At 33.9% G+C, this 14,322-nt stretch overlaps 2 protein-coding genes across 8 annotated transcripts in view; one reads left to right on the forward strand and one right to left on the reverse strand.

Annotated features, from left to right (window-relative positions):
* The window catches only part of LOC136026257 (protein brambleberry-like), a 179,569-nt gene extending 169,986 nt beyond the window's left edge, over window positions 1-9,583 (reverse strand). For all 3 annotated transcript variants that reach the window (XM_065702635.1, XM_065702636.1, XM_065702637.1), the window contains exons 1-2: window positions 9,461-9,583; window positions 4,729-4,928 (exon numbers count right to left, since the gene is read on the reverse strand). In XM_065702635.1, the coding sequence (XP_065558707.1) occupies window positions 4,729-4,928; window positions 9,461-9,533 (273 nt within the window). In that variant the 5' untranslated portion in view covers window positions 9,534-9,583. The remainder of the gene's footprint in view (window positions 1-4,728; window positions 4,929-9,460) is intronic.
* The window catches only part of LOC136026262 (trafficking protein particle complex subunit 4-like), a 152,451-nt gene that overhangs the window by 130,687 nt on the left and 7,442 nt on the right, over window positions 1-14,322 (forward strand). The window contains exon 1 of one of the 5 annotated variants that reach the window (XM_065702645.1): window positions 9,568-9,684. The exons of 1 other annotated variant lie outside the window; for it this stretch is intronic. The gene's annotated coding sequence lies outside the window, so the exon portion shown is untranslated. Of the gene's footprint in view, window positions 1-9,567; window positions 9,755-10,137; window positions 10,244-14,322 lie in introns of those variants that run through there. 3 more of the 5 variants (XM_065702646.1, XM_065702648.1, XM_065702647.1) reach the window with 3 other exon arrangements.

The following is a 14,322-nucleotide window of genomic DNA, read 5'->3' on the forward strand; positions in this document are numbered from 1 at the left end:
AGCGATAGAAGATAATAGGCTAGTTAAACAAGCATTTTTCATGATGCTTCAATATAGGAGGAAGGATTCGTGGCCAAATCAGGCAAAGAATATATTAGACCGTGATGGGCTATGTAATTGCTGGAATGAGAGAAAGGGGATAGGAGGGATGGTAGGGACTAAATCTAGGTTAGTTGCTGCTGGGCAAGAGTCTCAGGAAGCTTAGGATTGGTAAGCTGAGAAGGCCACCTCGCCAGCCATGTGGAGGTCAAGGAGAACTGGGGGGAAGAAGTTTACCTAAAAAAAAGGATTGGCTCCGGAAGATTTGAAATGGGTAATGTATGTAAGGGGGAATTTCATGCCTCTTGGAGAACGTAGGAAATATTTAGGGAGAAACAGATTGAGGGATGGTCCTTACAGTTGCCCTATGCGTGGGGAGATGGATGAGTCTTTTCGTCATTTCTTAGGGGAATGTAGGGAGTTGAGGGAGTTATGCTTGGAAATATTTGGCAGGCAGGTCGGGGGGAGAGATCGGATTTTGAAAGTTTTGAGAAGTAGGTGTTCCTTAAATATAAATAATATAGGAAAGCTCGTCCGGGTCGGTATGAGGTATCGCGAGGATTTTCTTAAATAATTAATTTTAGTGTCTTTTCAGTCTATGTTTTGTTGCTCTATTTTTTTGCTTGTTATGTGTGTCACCATGGCCCAATTGGGCTTTCGTGTGAATAAATCTATCTATCTATCTATCTGTATAGAAAAGAAATGGAAGAGCTAAAGCACGACAAAATGGTAAAAAATATAAAAAAGCATTAAGAATCCGTGCCAAAATAGAAAAAAATCGCAAGTGCAAGTTTAGAGAGGTCAACAGTCTTGGGTCAGACGGAACATGGAAGTGCTTCTTTCCCGGCTTGAATATTCAGTTGAATAACCGATCCCAGTGCGTAGTTGGCAATCAAGGACTGAAAATTATTTAAGAATTTTAGACCAGTTTATATGTCACAGAAACACATAAAACAACATCTTAAAACTGGTTGTAATTGAAAGTGAAAGGTTTTAACGTTTGACAGCTACCATCTTTCTAAAGAAAAGTGAATCTTGAGAAGTGATGGCCAGCCCTATTTTCTTTTTTCGTTTTTTCAGGATATCTTGCGAATAGTATGCCACTATTTAGAAGTGTTTACGCTTCTTTTTTTTATTCTTACTTCTTACACTATTTTATAACGAAAGTAAAACAGTTCAAAATAGGGATGAAACCTTTTAATTGACAGTGACCTGATATAAATTATTTAACTGGATATTTCGAACACATACACAGTGTTCATCCTCAGCAGTAAAACTACTGCTGTTTTACTGCTGATGATGAACACGGTATATGTGTTCGAAATATCCAGTTGAATAATTTTATATCTGTTCACTGCCAATTAAAAGGTTTCATCCCTATTTTGAACTGTTTTACTTTCGTCATGGAAAGGCAGTGTGGTCTTCGAAGTTATCTAGATTATTTTATTGGAATCAAAAAGCAAATCAACGAAAGAGAGAACACCAAAAACAGCGTGCAGACCATTGACATGTGATTAGTGATCTAGACAATCTGGAAGAAGCAGAGATTCATTGATAGCACTTCCCTCATTCATATTTCAAAGCATTCTTAAGAAAAGTTTTTAAGGTTTCCTTTTGTATATGTGGTTTTTGAAAAATTGTAGGAAATAATACCCGAAGAAGACTATACGGTTGTAGCCCATGAAATATTGTACCTGTTAAAAAGTGCACAGCCATAAGATTACATCCCTCCGAATTCCTTTTGTATATGCCCCCCCCAAAGAAACTTGTCTGCACCTGGCTGGCATGGAATCAATCTGCGAAATATTTACACAGAGTCTAGTCCAGCACAAAAGCGAATTTAAGGAACAATATTTCACCTTCATATGTCTCATTAAATATGTAATAACGGTCTTCAAAGCATTTTAGGGGGCAAGTAGATAAGAAAAAATCGACTAAGTGCACTAGTAACAAAATGTATTAGGGTTGTGTGCAGGGTTACCAGATAGTATCACAAATTATTTAATGTCTACAGAATCATCGGAGGTTGGAAATCTTGTAAGTTTAAATGAGGTCCGAACTACGAATACTACAACGAGAAGTCTTATCTCCTGGGGAAAGTTCTCTGTCTAAATTTGTACAAAAATGTAAATATAACAAATATTTTAATCACATAATTGCCCTAATAACCATGAACTACACTTGAGGGTAAACTAAAGTCTAAAGGGACCTGTGTGGCTCTGTTACTGACAATCAGGAATCTATGGTTACTCAAGCTAAAACGTAGTGTTACTATACCAAGACTCGGGGATACACCAGCAAAATACACACAATAACAAGTGCATTCAAAACTAAAATGAAAAGTTTCATCGCTATTCAGTGCGTTGGGGCGCGGCTCTTGTCCTCCTTGAAATTTTGTCTACTCTTCTGACTTATTGCCAAGCATTCTCTGAAGTCCATCACTTAACAGAGCATCTAATGTTTCGTTACTCAAACAGTTCCACTCATTAACTACTTGTCGACTAGAATTATTCTGATTTTGGTTGTTACTGAGGACCTGTAGTTTCCTGGATTTTCCTCGGCAATACAATTATTCAGAGAAACGGGTGGTAGTATGTTTTGTTGCTCTTTTCTGTACCCTTTCACCAAGTTGGATGTCCCAAAAAAAGGAGAAGAAGGAACAGTTCCAAATTCTGAAATAGGTCTCATCATTACTTTGCATGATTCCTAGGGAACTTTAGCTGATTGATATGTAGCAGTCGTCTTTAGGACTCCAAGATGTCTTCTTGTTGAGATAGGTCTTCTTGTTGAGACAGGAGAAAAGGAAGACTCAAGAGGATAAGTTTCTGTAAGACTCAAGAGGATAAGTTTCTGCCAAACGTGCCATTTATTGCTATTATATTTATTGCGCATTGCACCTCAATCTGACTTGGCTTACTACGAGTAATGGATGGCAGAAGGTAGTTAGCAGTAATGGCCAGTACAGCTAGTACTATAAACGAACTCTAAACTTTTAAAGTTATTTTAACACAGTACGTGTATAGTATTATATACTACCTTAAATGTTATTTTTTACTTTAAATAAACGCATGTTGTGTATGTATCAACATTATAGTAGCTTAAATGGATGGTGCTACACCTGAATGTATTAAAAGAAGAAAAAAAATTATAGCCAGGCCAGCATCTTATAATATCTACTTAAAGATTCAATCACTAAGAGTTTAGAATTACCAAAATACTAAGTTACACTGTTTTAACGTCTACCACCAGAATAGTGCCTTTTGGGACGCCAATTTAAAGCATAGCAGAGATCGGAAGACTATACCTCCAATTTGTATAAAGAGTCAAACAAATTACTTTCTTCAAGTAACAAAATTTCTTTGCTTATTAGTACCAGTTCCACCAAGTTATAGGCACAGTTAAGCCTAGGAGGTAACCATTGTCTACAATATAGGTTATTTTACATTTCTCTAGAATATTGGTGTGTACTAACATTAATGGCTGAAATATATGTTGGGCCCTATTCGAAACGTTAGTAGCCAAAAGGTACTGGGGGAGATATTGATAGTACATTCTTGGAATTTTGGAGCAGCCGACACAAATTTGATAGGTCAATGCTCTTTTCCATGACTAACTTAACATATGCTGGTTTACGTTCAGTGGACAATTTTCCAGAGTTATATGAACATTGACTAATTGAGTTGAGTAGGTCATTAGAGGCTTCTTTCAATAGCTGGGTTGCAAAAAAATTTTGACCAGCTAATCAGTGGCGTTCAATTCACGAAAGTGTAGAGGGCCCTTTCAATGAAAGTAAAAAAGGGCATTTTCAATGAAAATACAAACTTATTCTGTCCATAAAATTAAAATCCTGAGAAAATGTACCTGATCATTGATTAATGGACGAATCCAAATGAAAAATAACACCATCATATTCAGCATATCAGAGAAACCTGCTGTAGATGTTTCAAGCTACCATCTTCAAAAACGTGAAATTTTGTGTTTTTGCCAAAAGAAAGATCATGGGCTCTTTCTTCAGGCAAAAAAATACAAATTCCGAATTTTTGCAGATGAGAATTTGAAATCTTTAAAATTGGAATCTCTAATATGCTGAATATGATTGTGCTATTTTCGTTAGGATTACCTGACTTTTTGGGGGTGTTTCCCCCTTTATCAGAAATGAGGCAAAGTTTCTCAAGCTATTTTTCATGAACATAATAAGTGTCTGTAGGGCTAGTATGGGGGGAGGAGGCGAGGAAGGGTCATCTGTCTAATGTTGTGTTTATCATATAATTGCAACATCTCCTGAAGAGACTTGTATGTTTTGTTTACTTTCTTAGATAAATAAATTCGATTTTAGTAAATTCAAATCCGGTGTTCTTTTTGAAACACGCTGTATTCAAAAAGTTTAAAAAAAACGAATATATTCTATTTTTTACCTCGTTTCGAAAACAAGTTAAAAAAAAGTTAGTAATTTTCAACTTTTTAGTCTTTATAAAGCGCAAAAAGTATCAACATTTCTTTAAGACAGACTTTGGTATTACCTAATGTCTAGTAAAAATTCATAGTTCCAAAGCATGTTCCAACCTTTCCCTTTTTAAGAAAATCTTGGAAAGTCAGCGGAAATCAACAACAACAAAATATAAGGATTTTGGCCAAAAGTAAATTAAGTATTAAAACCTAAGGAGTATTTCAGCTACATATGGACTGTACCTTGTGGAAGCACAGATCAAGCGGTGTCAAGTCTTTTTGACTTGCTAAAAATTTCTTAGCTTCAGTCAAAAAAGCATCTTCAGATTCCATTGGAGACTCATATGATAAATGAGAATTAGGTAAAGCTGCATTGCTTAGATCAATCGCTTCTACTTTGTGAATTTCCTTAGGCTTTTCTGGGACTTCATCATTTGTCAGCCCTGGAAATTTAAGAACACTATTAAATAAGATAATAATCTATTATTAAATAACTACTGCATCACTGACTATTAAATCAAACATAACAACTATTAAATCAACAACATAACATCAAACAGCATAAACATCAAACAACACAAACATCAAAACAACATAAGCATCAAAGCACAAATAATATGTCTAAATTAACAACAAAAAAAATAAGTGACAACAAACTCTTGACATATTATTGATTTTTCTGCACATATTTTATTCAGCTATGTGTTCTAGCCATAATGTAAGTTGTTGCTTTATTTTATTTGCTGATATATTTTTTAATTTTTATGTATACATTGTCCATTAATTTATTTTATATAATTCTTGATACTCAGGCAAATAAATAAACAATAAAATTAAGTAAAAAGAATATAAAACTTAAGTTTAAAATTCACCAAAAAGGGGTAAAACATAAGAGACAAGTGATAATAAAAGAAAATTAAAATAGAAAAGAAAAGTAAACAATATTTAATTCCAAAAAAAATGAGTATTTTTCTTTTATTATTGTTTGTTAATATGATCTGCTACAAACAGCTAGATACTTCTTTGATACCTCTCTGTAGGAACTAAAACTGGTGAGTTAAAACAGCTGAAGAAGCTAAGCAGGGAAGGTTGGGTTGGGTATGGTTGTGAAATCTTAGGAAAATATCCTTAGTGCAAGTGTTAGTGATAATGGATTTGGTGATATGCAAAAGAGCATTGTCTCTTTTGTCATTTAATGTGGCAAGATATGGATCTTCAGGGGGGAAGGCTCATATCCTCTTTGTATATAATTCCAAAAAAAATGGAAGCACCAGACATACATTTTCCAATACAGACCTGATAAAGCAGATTATAGCATAACCAAATGGCCCTGAAGTAATATTTCCTGGGTCACAAATTTGTTCTAGAGCTCAAGAAGGGAGAGCAGTACATTTGCTCGTCAAATAATATTTATGACATACATCCTATTGAAACCAACAAATATGATGACATCAAGGAGCATTGCACAACTCAACAAGGTTTCAGGTGGAATATGAAAAAAAATTCTGGTTTGGAAAAAGGGGAACAAGTAAATATTAAGCAAACTGTTGGCAAGGACTTGTATGATTGTGACAAACATGAAAGCATGTATATAGAACTTAATTTAAGGGAAGGGTCAAGTAAGTAGAAAAGCTAAGAAATATAAAGTATACAAGCTAGTAAAACTTAGTATACAAGTTGTTGATATGCTTATACTCTCCAATAATTCACTCCCATGATACCACTGCAAGCAAATGCTTATATCTAAAGAACTCCTAGTGTATGACCTGATATTATAGTAAATATTGAAATGAGTTTGATAAATATATTATTCAAAAATAAAATTTGTCTGTAGGCCTACTAGTTGATTAAAAAGATGGAAAGAATAATGCAAAGCAGAATACCCAGAATGCATTATATTAAATACCTAACCTAAATATCTCTATATTAAATTTTTAGTTAAAATATATCTGAATCATACTTTATTTCATGAAAGAATAAGCTAACTGTAACCGAATATGAAAGAAAAACTGGTTTACTCAGATAAAACACAGCAAACTTCTTGAGTGGGTCCTGGACAATATATAAGTGTCAAAATTCAGTGTAAAAATTTAACTCAGGGTATATATTTGCAAATTAGGGGAAGGGGGTAGGGGGCAGGGTTTCGAATCCTGGATTTTCTTTAGTGGGAGGTGTATAATAGGTTGCTTCAATAGACTTGAGAACAAAGAAATATCAGCAATTTAAAAGGAACCTCAACAATTATGCATTGTAGGTGGGTGGTGGAAATGGTCACAAATTTGATCTAAAATCTGGTGAGGGCTCAAGTTCTAATAAATTTGTTGAATTTGCAATGGTATAAAATATTGATAAAAAATAGTATGTTATAAAAACTATCCTGCAATGAAAAAATAAAAAGCTATTCACCATGTATAAAAAAAATATATTTAATATTTTCTGCATGATTTTTGCCTTTGTACTTCTCACCATCATAGCAAGTGAGTTAAGCTTTTTATTTTCAAAAAAAAAAAAAGGTCTTGAACCATCTTTTGGGGCCATGCATTCATTGCTTAGTAATATTGATAATAATGAAGATGAGGAAATGAAGATTAAGGTACAACTTTTATCTTCATAACAGATGTACTCAACATTAAATATTAGTTCTTTTAGGGGTGTAACAAGAAAAATAGAACAGCAAGACAGAAATACACAGAAGAAATTTAAAATGAGGGTTTTAACTACAGGTAATAAAGCATTAACTAGTCATTGTTAAGTTTTAATAAACAGTGACAATGTCAACAAAATACCAGAATTTACTAATTAAAATTTCACTTTTTATAACAATGTAGCACATCCTTCCACTTTTTCAAGTTTGGTATATTCTGCTTAAAGTACAGAATTCATAGTTTTATAAGAAAAATCATATTTCTTTATTTCTACTCCTGCCATATCTATTTATTACATAGCCAATCTCTACCAAATTGTTTTGGTGAACATTTATAATGGCTAGTTCTGTCAGTCTAGAGTCCTGTCAGTTTACATTAGCATTTCTTCTTCTATTCATCCTAAAATATTCAAATAAAGACCAAAATTGTCAGAAATACATGAATTCCAAGAAAGATACATGTAGGTATGTGCTTCAAACTAAGTATATGAGTCAAAATACTTCTTAAAAAATAAATAATTATGTGTTTATGATTTTTGTATTTGATAGGTATAGATTGGTAATTCAATTCCCAGGGTTTCTAGCTGTGGTAGATTTTTAATTATTCTTTTTTTAATCTTGAGATTTAAAAAAAATATCTGGGTTTTTTTAATCTAGATATTCAATATAAACATTTAAATCTTGACATGTCTGTTGAGCACAAAATAAAATTTTGATTTGATGTCTGTTGAGGTCAAAATAAAATAAAGCTCAGATTTAGCATTAAGTAAGAGAATTATCATGTAAAAATTTTGATGTATAAACAACCAATCATGGAAATATGATTGAATGGCATGAATCAAAATAAGTACAAATTCCTCAGCATTGTATATACCAGTTTATATAATTTGATGAACAAATATATGCAACCCCTATACAAAAACATAACTATATTTTTATGACTGGTTAGTATTGAGAAGAAGAGAAATTCTGAAACAATATTGTAGTTGCATTCCATTTCTGTGGTCAACTCAAGTGGGGTAAATTCCCACTTTTTTTCAACAGTTTATTAGTAAATGTTTAAAAAAAAATCAACACCATATACTGATTTAAACTGAGAAGTCAGAGACCCATCTATACTGGTTAGAAAGAATAAACCATAATCGTTTACCTTCTTTCATAGACAATTTTTCTTATATGACTACTTTGATCTTTGAAGGAGTATTTAAATTCATATGCTTAGATTTAAGTGAAGACTAATATGAATCTTTATTAAAGTTTAGTATTTCTAACAAGTCTTGGCCTTTATTTTATTGTTTTAGGATGAATAGAGGAGGTTATATGCCATATTATGCAGAGCTTTAATTAGATGAAAATAAGCTGTAAATTGGCAACCATTTGCTCATCAAATCTAAAACTTAAATTAATGATTTTTGCACTTTTCACACATTTACTTTTTTTTATACAAATCCCCTTAAAAACTTCAATGTTGTAAAAACCATACCACTTCACAAAAAAGCATAAAAGCACAATCCTGAAATATCATTTCAATAGCCTAAAGAAGTTGAGATTTTAAACTTCCTTTGCTTGTTATTATGAAATGTAGATTTTTGCCTCCCAGTTGGCTTTGTATATAATAGACACAGATTTCCTTGATAAATAGGCTACTTTTAAGCAGTGAGCATTATCAGAAAAAATCTAACAGAGGCCACACAAAGCAACTGAAATTTTGTTTGAAACTTGTTTGTGAAAAGAAACAGTCTTAACAATGTAAAACTTAATAAAACTCAACTACTAAAAACCAATTACAAAAATAACTTTTATCCCTAACATAGCAAGCAGTCCCATTCCCAAATCTGTCACTATGTTAGGGGGGCATGCACCCCCACCTGGATCCATCACTGGGAGGGGGTATTAACTTTCATTTCCAACAGAAATGAATGTATCAATTGGATTCAGGATTTCTTAGCTAGCTTATCTCATTAGTGAGTGAAACAAAACTTAACCCAGAACAGTCCACAGACCAGGATGTCATTATTGATTATATTGCTGTTGGTTTGGCTTTAAGCATATCATTAGGCTATTTAAGTTAATTTATCTATTAGCATAAAACATAGTTACCTAACTAACAGGGGTTGACATCTCTTAGGCTACAACTTTAAACTTTTAGAATGTTAAAAAACATAAAAAAAGCCACAAATGCATAATATCAATGAGTCAAATATTAATTGTGAAATTGCGTTATTGGAAAGAGTCAAATTTTTTCCCTGACCTGAAACTGCTAGCCTTGTGGGTTTTAATTATATAAAAGTTTAAGGAAATTGGAGCTAGAGGTCATTCAAAGAATCATACCAAGGATCCATTTCAGGATTTGTCCATTTGAAGGCACTAAGAGGAAGAATAGAACTAGAAGTAGCAGTTTCATTATACTTCCATTCGTTTTGTCATTTGCACGTCTTAGAAATTCAAATTTTAAATAGAATTGAGACCTTCATATATTTTTAGTTAAGATGGCATGTCAAGGGATAAATTTTAAAATCACACACTGCCTGATTGCCAACCCCTTTAAGGGATAAGTTAGTAGATTGCAACGGCTACCTAGCCTAAGCTATTGAACAAAATGGTCATAAAGCAACATTATTAAAAGCTAATTCTAATAGTTTGAAATTACAATTTTTTTAATCTTTTAAGTTCCTTGTCTAACATGAATTAGGTTTTAAAATGTCTAGGCTGTACTTGTAGGCCTTGAAGTGGGGCTCAATTGATAGGCATTTTATGCATTTTAAAAACCATCCTACCTCCCCCCAGTGACTGAATATAACCCTCTACCTGGGCTGTATAGACTTTAAAGTTTGTTGATTTGGCTATTTTTTAGTTTCATCACAGGTTGTCAAAACTGGAAATTGTCTTGTGAAATTGAACTAGCTTAGTTAAATAAAATAGTATAGTCTGAGTGGTCATAAATGTGTTTTGCAAGGGTTGAGTCAAAATTTTCTGCTTTTTAAGGGAGTTATCAATTGAAGTAGGGTGCTGAGTTATTCTATCTTTAAGCTGCTGACAAGTCCTTCAGATTTACCAAAGACTAAAAAAGCATGGAGCTTTGTGAACACCAGGGATTTCACCTTTTAAAATAGGGTAATTACCTTGATAAATTTGTGAACTGATTGTTCTATTGAGTCTATAATAAGTGTAAAAGTTTTGTTTTCCTTAGATCTTTTTAAATGTGGTCTGAAATCCTTTTTACACAAAGAAGACTAAGATAAACCAAACTTTTCTTTTGATCTGTGTTTGCTGTGTCAGTATATGATAACTTTTTGTTATGTTTTTCAATCACAGAATTCATTAAACAAATTTAATAACCATTCCCAAATAAAACATCTCTAAGGTAGTCAAGCTCTGAATATAGGAAATGTGTCAAAAAAACTTTCATTGCTTTTTCAACTAGGGAAGTGACTTCTCCTCTTTTCACTGCAAAAATGATTTGAAGAGAAATCTAAGAAATGGTTACTGTTTGTAGGTCTGAATACACCAAATTGAATACATGTGTCTTTACATGGCACTAGGGCATCCAAAAAAGGAAGACAAGTATCTATTGCTGATTTTTGAGTAAACTTGAGTTTTGGTTCTGAGGAGTTAAGCAAGCAAATAGAGGACCCCAGAGATTCTTCACCATGTCCCCACAAATAAAAACTTATCTTTAAAGTAACCCAAAGTTGAAGTACAAAGTCTTGATAAACCTGGATCTTGGGTTTGTTTTAAAGATGACATTCTTTATTTGATGGAGCATGGTGAAGAATCTCTAGAGTTATTCTTTTACTTGCTTGACTCATTGGATCCTAAACTAAAATTTACAAAAGAATCAGAGGTGGATAGACTTCTTCCTCTTTTGGATGTCCTGATACACTGTAGTGATACATGTATTGAGTTTGGGGTCTATAGAAAAACTACCCATAGTGACTCTTACTTATTTTATTCTTCTAATCATTCTCCTGTGGTGAAAAGAAGCATGGTCACTTTCCTAGTTGATGGAGTGAATTTATTCACCATGTTTCCTTCATTCAGAGCTTGACCATGTTAGAGATGTTTTATTTGGGAATGGTTATCCAATTATTTTAATAAATTCTCTGGTTTAAGAACATATTAAAAAGTTATCTGATACTGACACAGAAAACACATATCAAAAGGAAAATTCAGTTTATCTTGGTCTCCCTTATGTAAAATGAGTTTCAGACTTTATTTCCAAAGATCTAAATAAAAAAACAACATTAGTGCTTATTATAGACCCAACAAAACCATCAGTTCACAAATTCATCAAGGTAAAAACCCTATCCCAGAAAGGTGAATACTACAGCATCTACAGAATTTCATGCTCTTCTGTTCTTTGGTACACCAGAAGGACTGATCAATGGTTTAACGATAGAATAACCCAACAATCTACTTCAATAGCTAACACACTTTAAAAACAGAACATTTTTGACTCAGTCCTTGCAGAATACATTTATAACCACCTGAACCATACTATTTTATTCAGTCAAGCTAGTTTAATTGCACATGACAAAAGCTCTTGAGACTTATAAATGCCAAAATGTAGGTCTAGCTCTGATCAGAGATACCAGTGACTTAAGAATAAGTAACTCATACTTTAGTTTTCTCAAAAGAGAAACCAGTACTTTGGTCATCCCTGAAATAACTTTAAATCACCTTTGCATTTACAAAATCAAACATGTCATAAACCCCTCAGATTTCAAAGGGTTTGTGCATGGGATGTGATTACTAATATCAGAAATCAAACGACATAGTTCTTCAAGTGTTCAATTGCCAGTCGTTTGCTTGGGCAAATGATTTTCTTTAACTAGCCAGTCATTTACTAGTATTCTTCAAGAGTAGTTCATTTTTTTTTTTTTTGCTAATTGTGGGTATTGGTGAGTGACTTGCCTTTGGTTGCAAGGTATTTGACTGTAACTTTCTTCCTGTAAGGAACTGCATCACCCATTTTACAACCTCCAAATGGATACCAATAGCTATTAGTTTTATCTTCAGCTAGTGATGACAGGATTTATCCAATGTTTGGCAAAGTCTGAAAGCATTGTGTCAACTGGAGTATTGTGATCTGGCAACTCAGTGATATAGTCATAAGTATCTATAAAAGTTGTCTTGACTAAGCTCCCAGATCTAAAGTCTTGTTGGTTGTCTTTCAGCATTCTGTTGTCAAATAAATGTTTCATAATTGTTGTATTTATAATTCCTTCAATAATTTTACTAACTGTTAAGTTGATTCTAATGAATCGGTAATTGATGACGTTATTCCTACTCCCACCCTTATGGATAGGCATAATATTTGCGTTTGGCCAATTTGAGGAACTAGTTTGGTATCTAGAGCCTTTTGCAACAGTTTTGTTAAGAGATGGGCAAAGTCCAAATGGGCCTCTTTTAAGGTCTGAGTGTGAACTCCATCAGGACCAAAAGACTTATTTAGATTCAATCTTTTGAACCATGATTTTACATCCAGAGGTTTGATGGTGAAAATTTGCATAGTCTTGTTTAAGACTTGTTGTGTTGCAAGAGCAACACTTTGGTTTTGTCCTTTTTTTTTTCTCTCTGCTGCCAATCTCAGCTTATTCCTGGGAACAGGTAAGGGTCTAACCTGTGCGGTTTTTATGGAAAGTATGGACCTCAGGCTGGATTGATGAATATGACATTACATTTTGGTAAGGTCTGCAGAACTCGCCTGGGGCCAAAAGGACAGTTTTTGCTTGTCCACAAGCCAGAGCCTATGGTGTGCAAAGTGAAGTGGAGTTATATAGTCTATGTCAGAGAGGAGTATCTGAAGTTGTGCAGCCAAGCTTTTGTCTCATCAAACCATGTTTCTGCTTTCAAGTGGAAATCTCTGTTCTACCAGGCAAGCAGGCAGGCACTACTTTAAAATTGAAGATGGACTAAAATCTTTAAGTGTTAAATGTATGCGGCAGTTATCCGGCCCCACAGCCAAAAGTGCTGCCATCTATTGTTTCTACCCATTTCTGTTTGTGATTTCAGCTGGGTTTATCATTCGGTTTTTTGGACTCGGGATTGCGGTAGAGAAATGGTATCAGATGTGCCTAATAAACTTTAAAAGTTCTTTCATTGCTATAGAAATTGGAGCTTATCCTTTGCTGCTTTCTAAGTGGTGACGTTAGAAAGTTGGCCCATGGCAAAAAAGAATCAACTTTTTGAGTTTTGACAGATAGAATTTTTTTTCGAGGCAATCGATAGCTCATGATGAGCTGATCAAAGTATATGACATCCATTTTTTGATACAAAAATTCCTTCATGAGGTATACCAGTGTGAAAGTTTCAAGGGGTTGACAACTTCAGTAGTAATGTAGTAACAAAAATATGATGTTATCCCTGAATGCTTACGCAAAAGCTTGCACACAGAAGCTAAATCCGTTGGTGTAACTGTCTATTCACCATCAAAAAGTTTTTTTTTACCAAGCTATTGAAAACTAGCTTAGAAACCATTCTGGAAGACAAGTCATGGGATACGAGATCCCTGAACTTCTTGGGATTGCTCTCCTAAAAGCTTTCACGCCATCGAAGATTATGAGTGGCTTTTCTAAACCAGGAATCTGTTCCTTCAATCCAAATGTCTAGCAAGAACCTGACTTTCCGCCATGTTTGACTTTTATCAGCAATCCCAGCAGTCCAATGTCTGCGTCGGTAGGCAAGCATGAACAGCAGAGCTGTGCAGGTGAAGCAGCTCATCAGGCAGGCAGCCAGTGTCTGGGACTCGGAAGGGTGATAATTCTTTTCATGTTTTCCCAAGTCAGTTAGTTCCTCTTCCTGAATGTCAAGTTGGCATCAAACAGTCTGTGGGAACCAACTGTAAGTAAGGAGTGACCCGGCTCAATAGTAACCGAAACTCTAATAAATGGAACTTTGATACCAATAGAAATATCGAAATTGTTGGCTTATTATGCTGATTCCAAAGATATGAGTTTCATAAAGTTTAATCTTACCCATCAAAATCTACGAGCCTGAGAAAATTTGTCTGACTTTTGAAAAAAGGGGAAAAGACCCCTCAAAAGTCGTAGAATTTTGATAAAAATCACATCAACAGATTTAGTGTATCACAAAACCCTATTGAAGAGGTTTTAAGCTCCTATCTCCAAAAATGCGTTTTTTTTTTTTTTTTGTTTGCCAGAAGAAGATCATGGATGTATGGGTGTTTTTAT

The sequence above is a fragment of the Artemia franciscana genome, chromosome 4, assembly GCF_032884065.1.
Source record: "Artemia franciscana chromosome 4, ASM3288406v1, whole genome shotgun sequence".
Lineage (NCBI taxonomy): Eukaryota > Metazoa > Arthropoda > Branchiopoda > Anostraca > Artemiidae > Artemia > Artemia franciscana.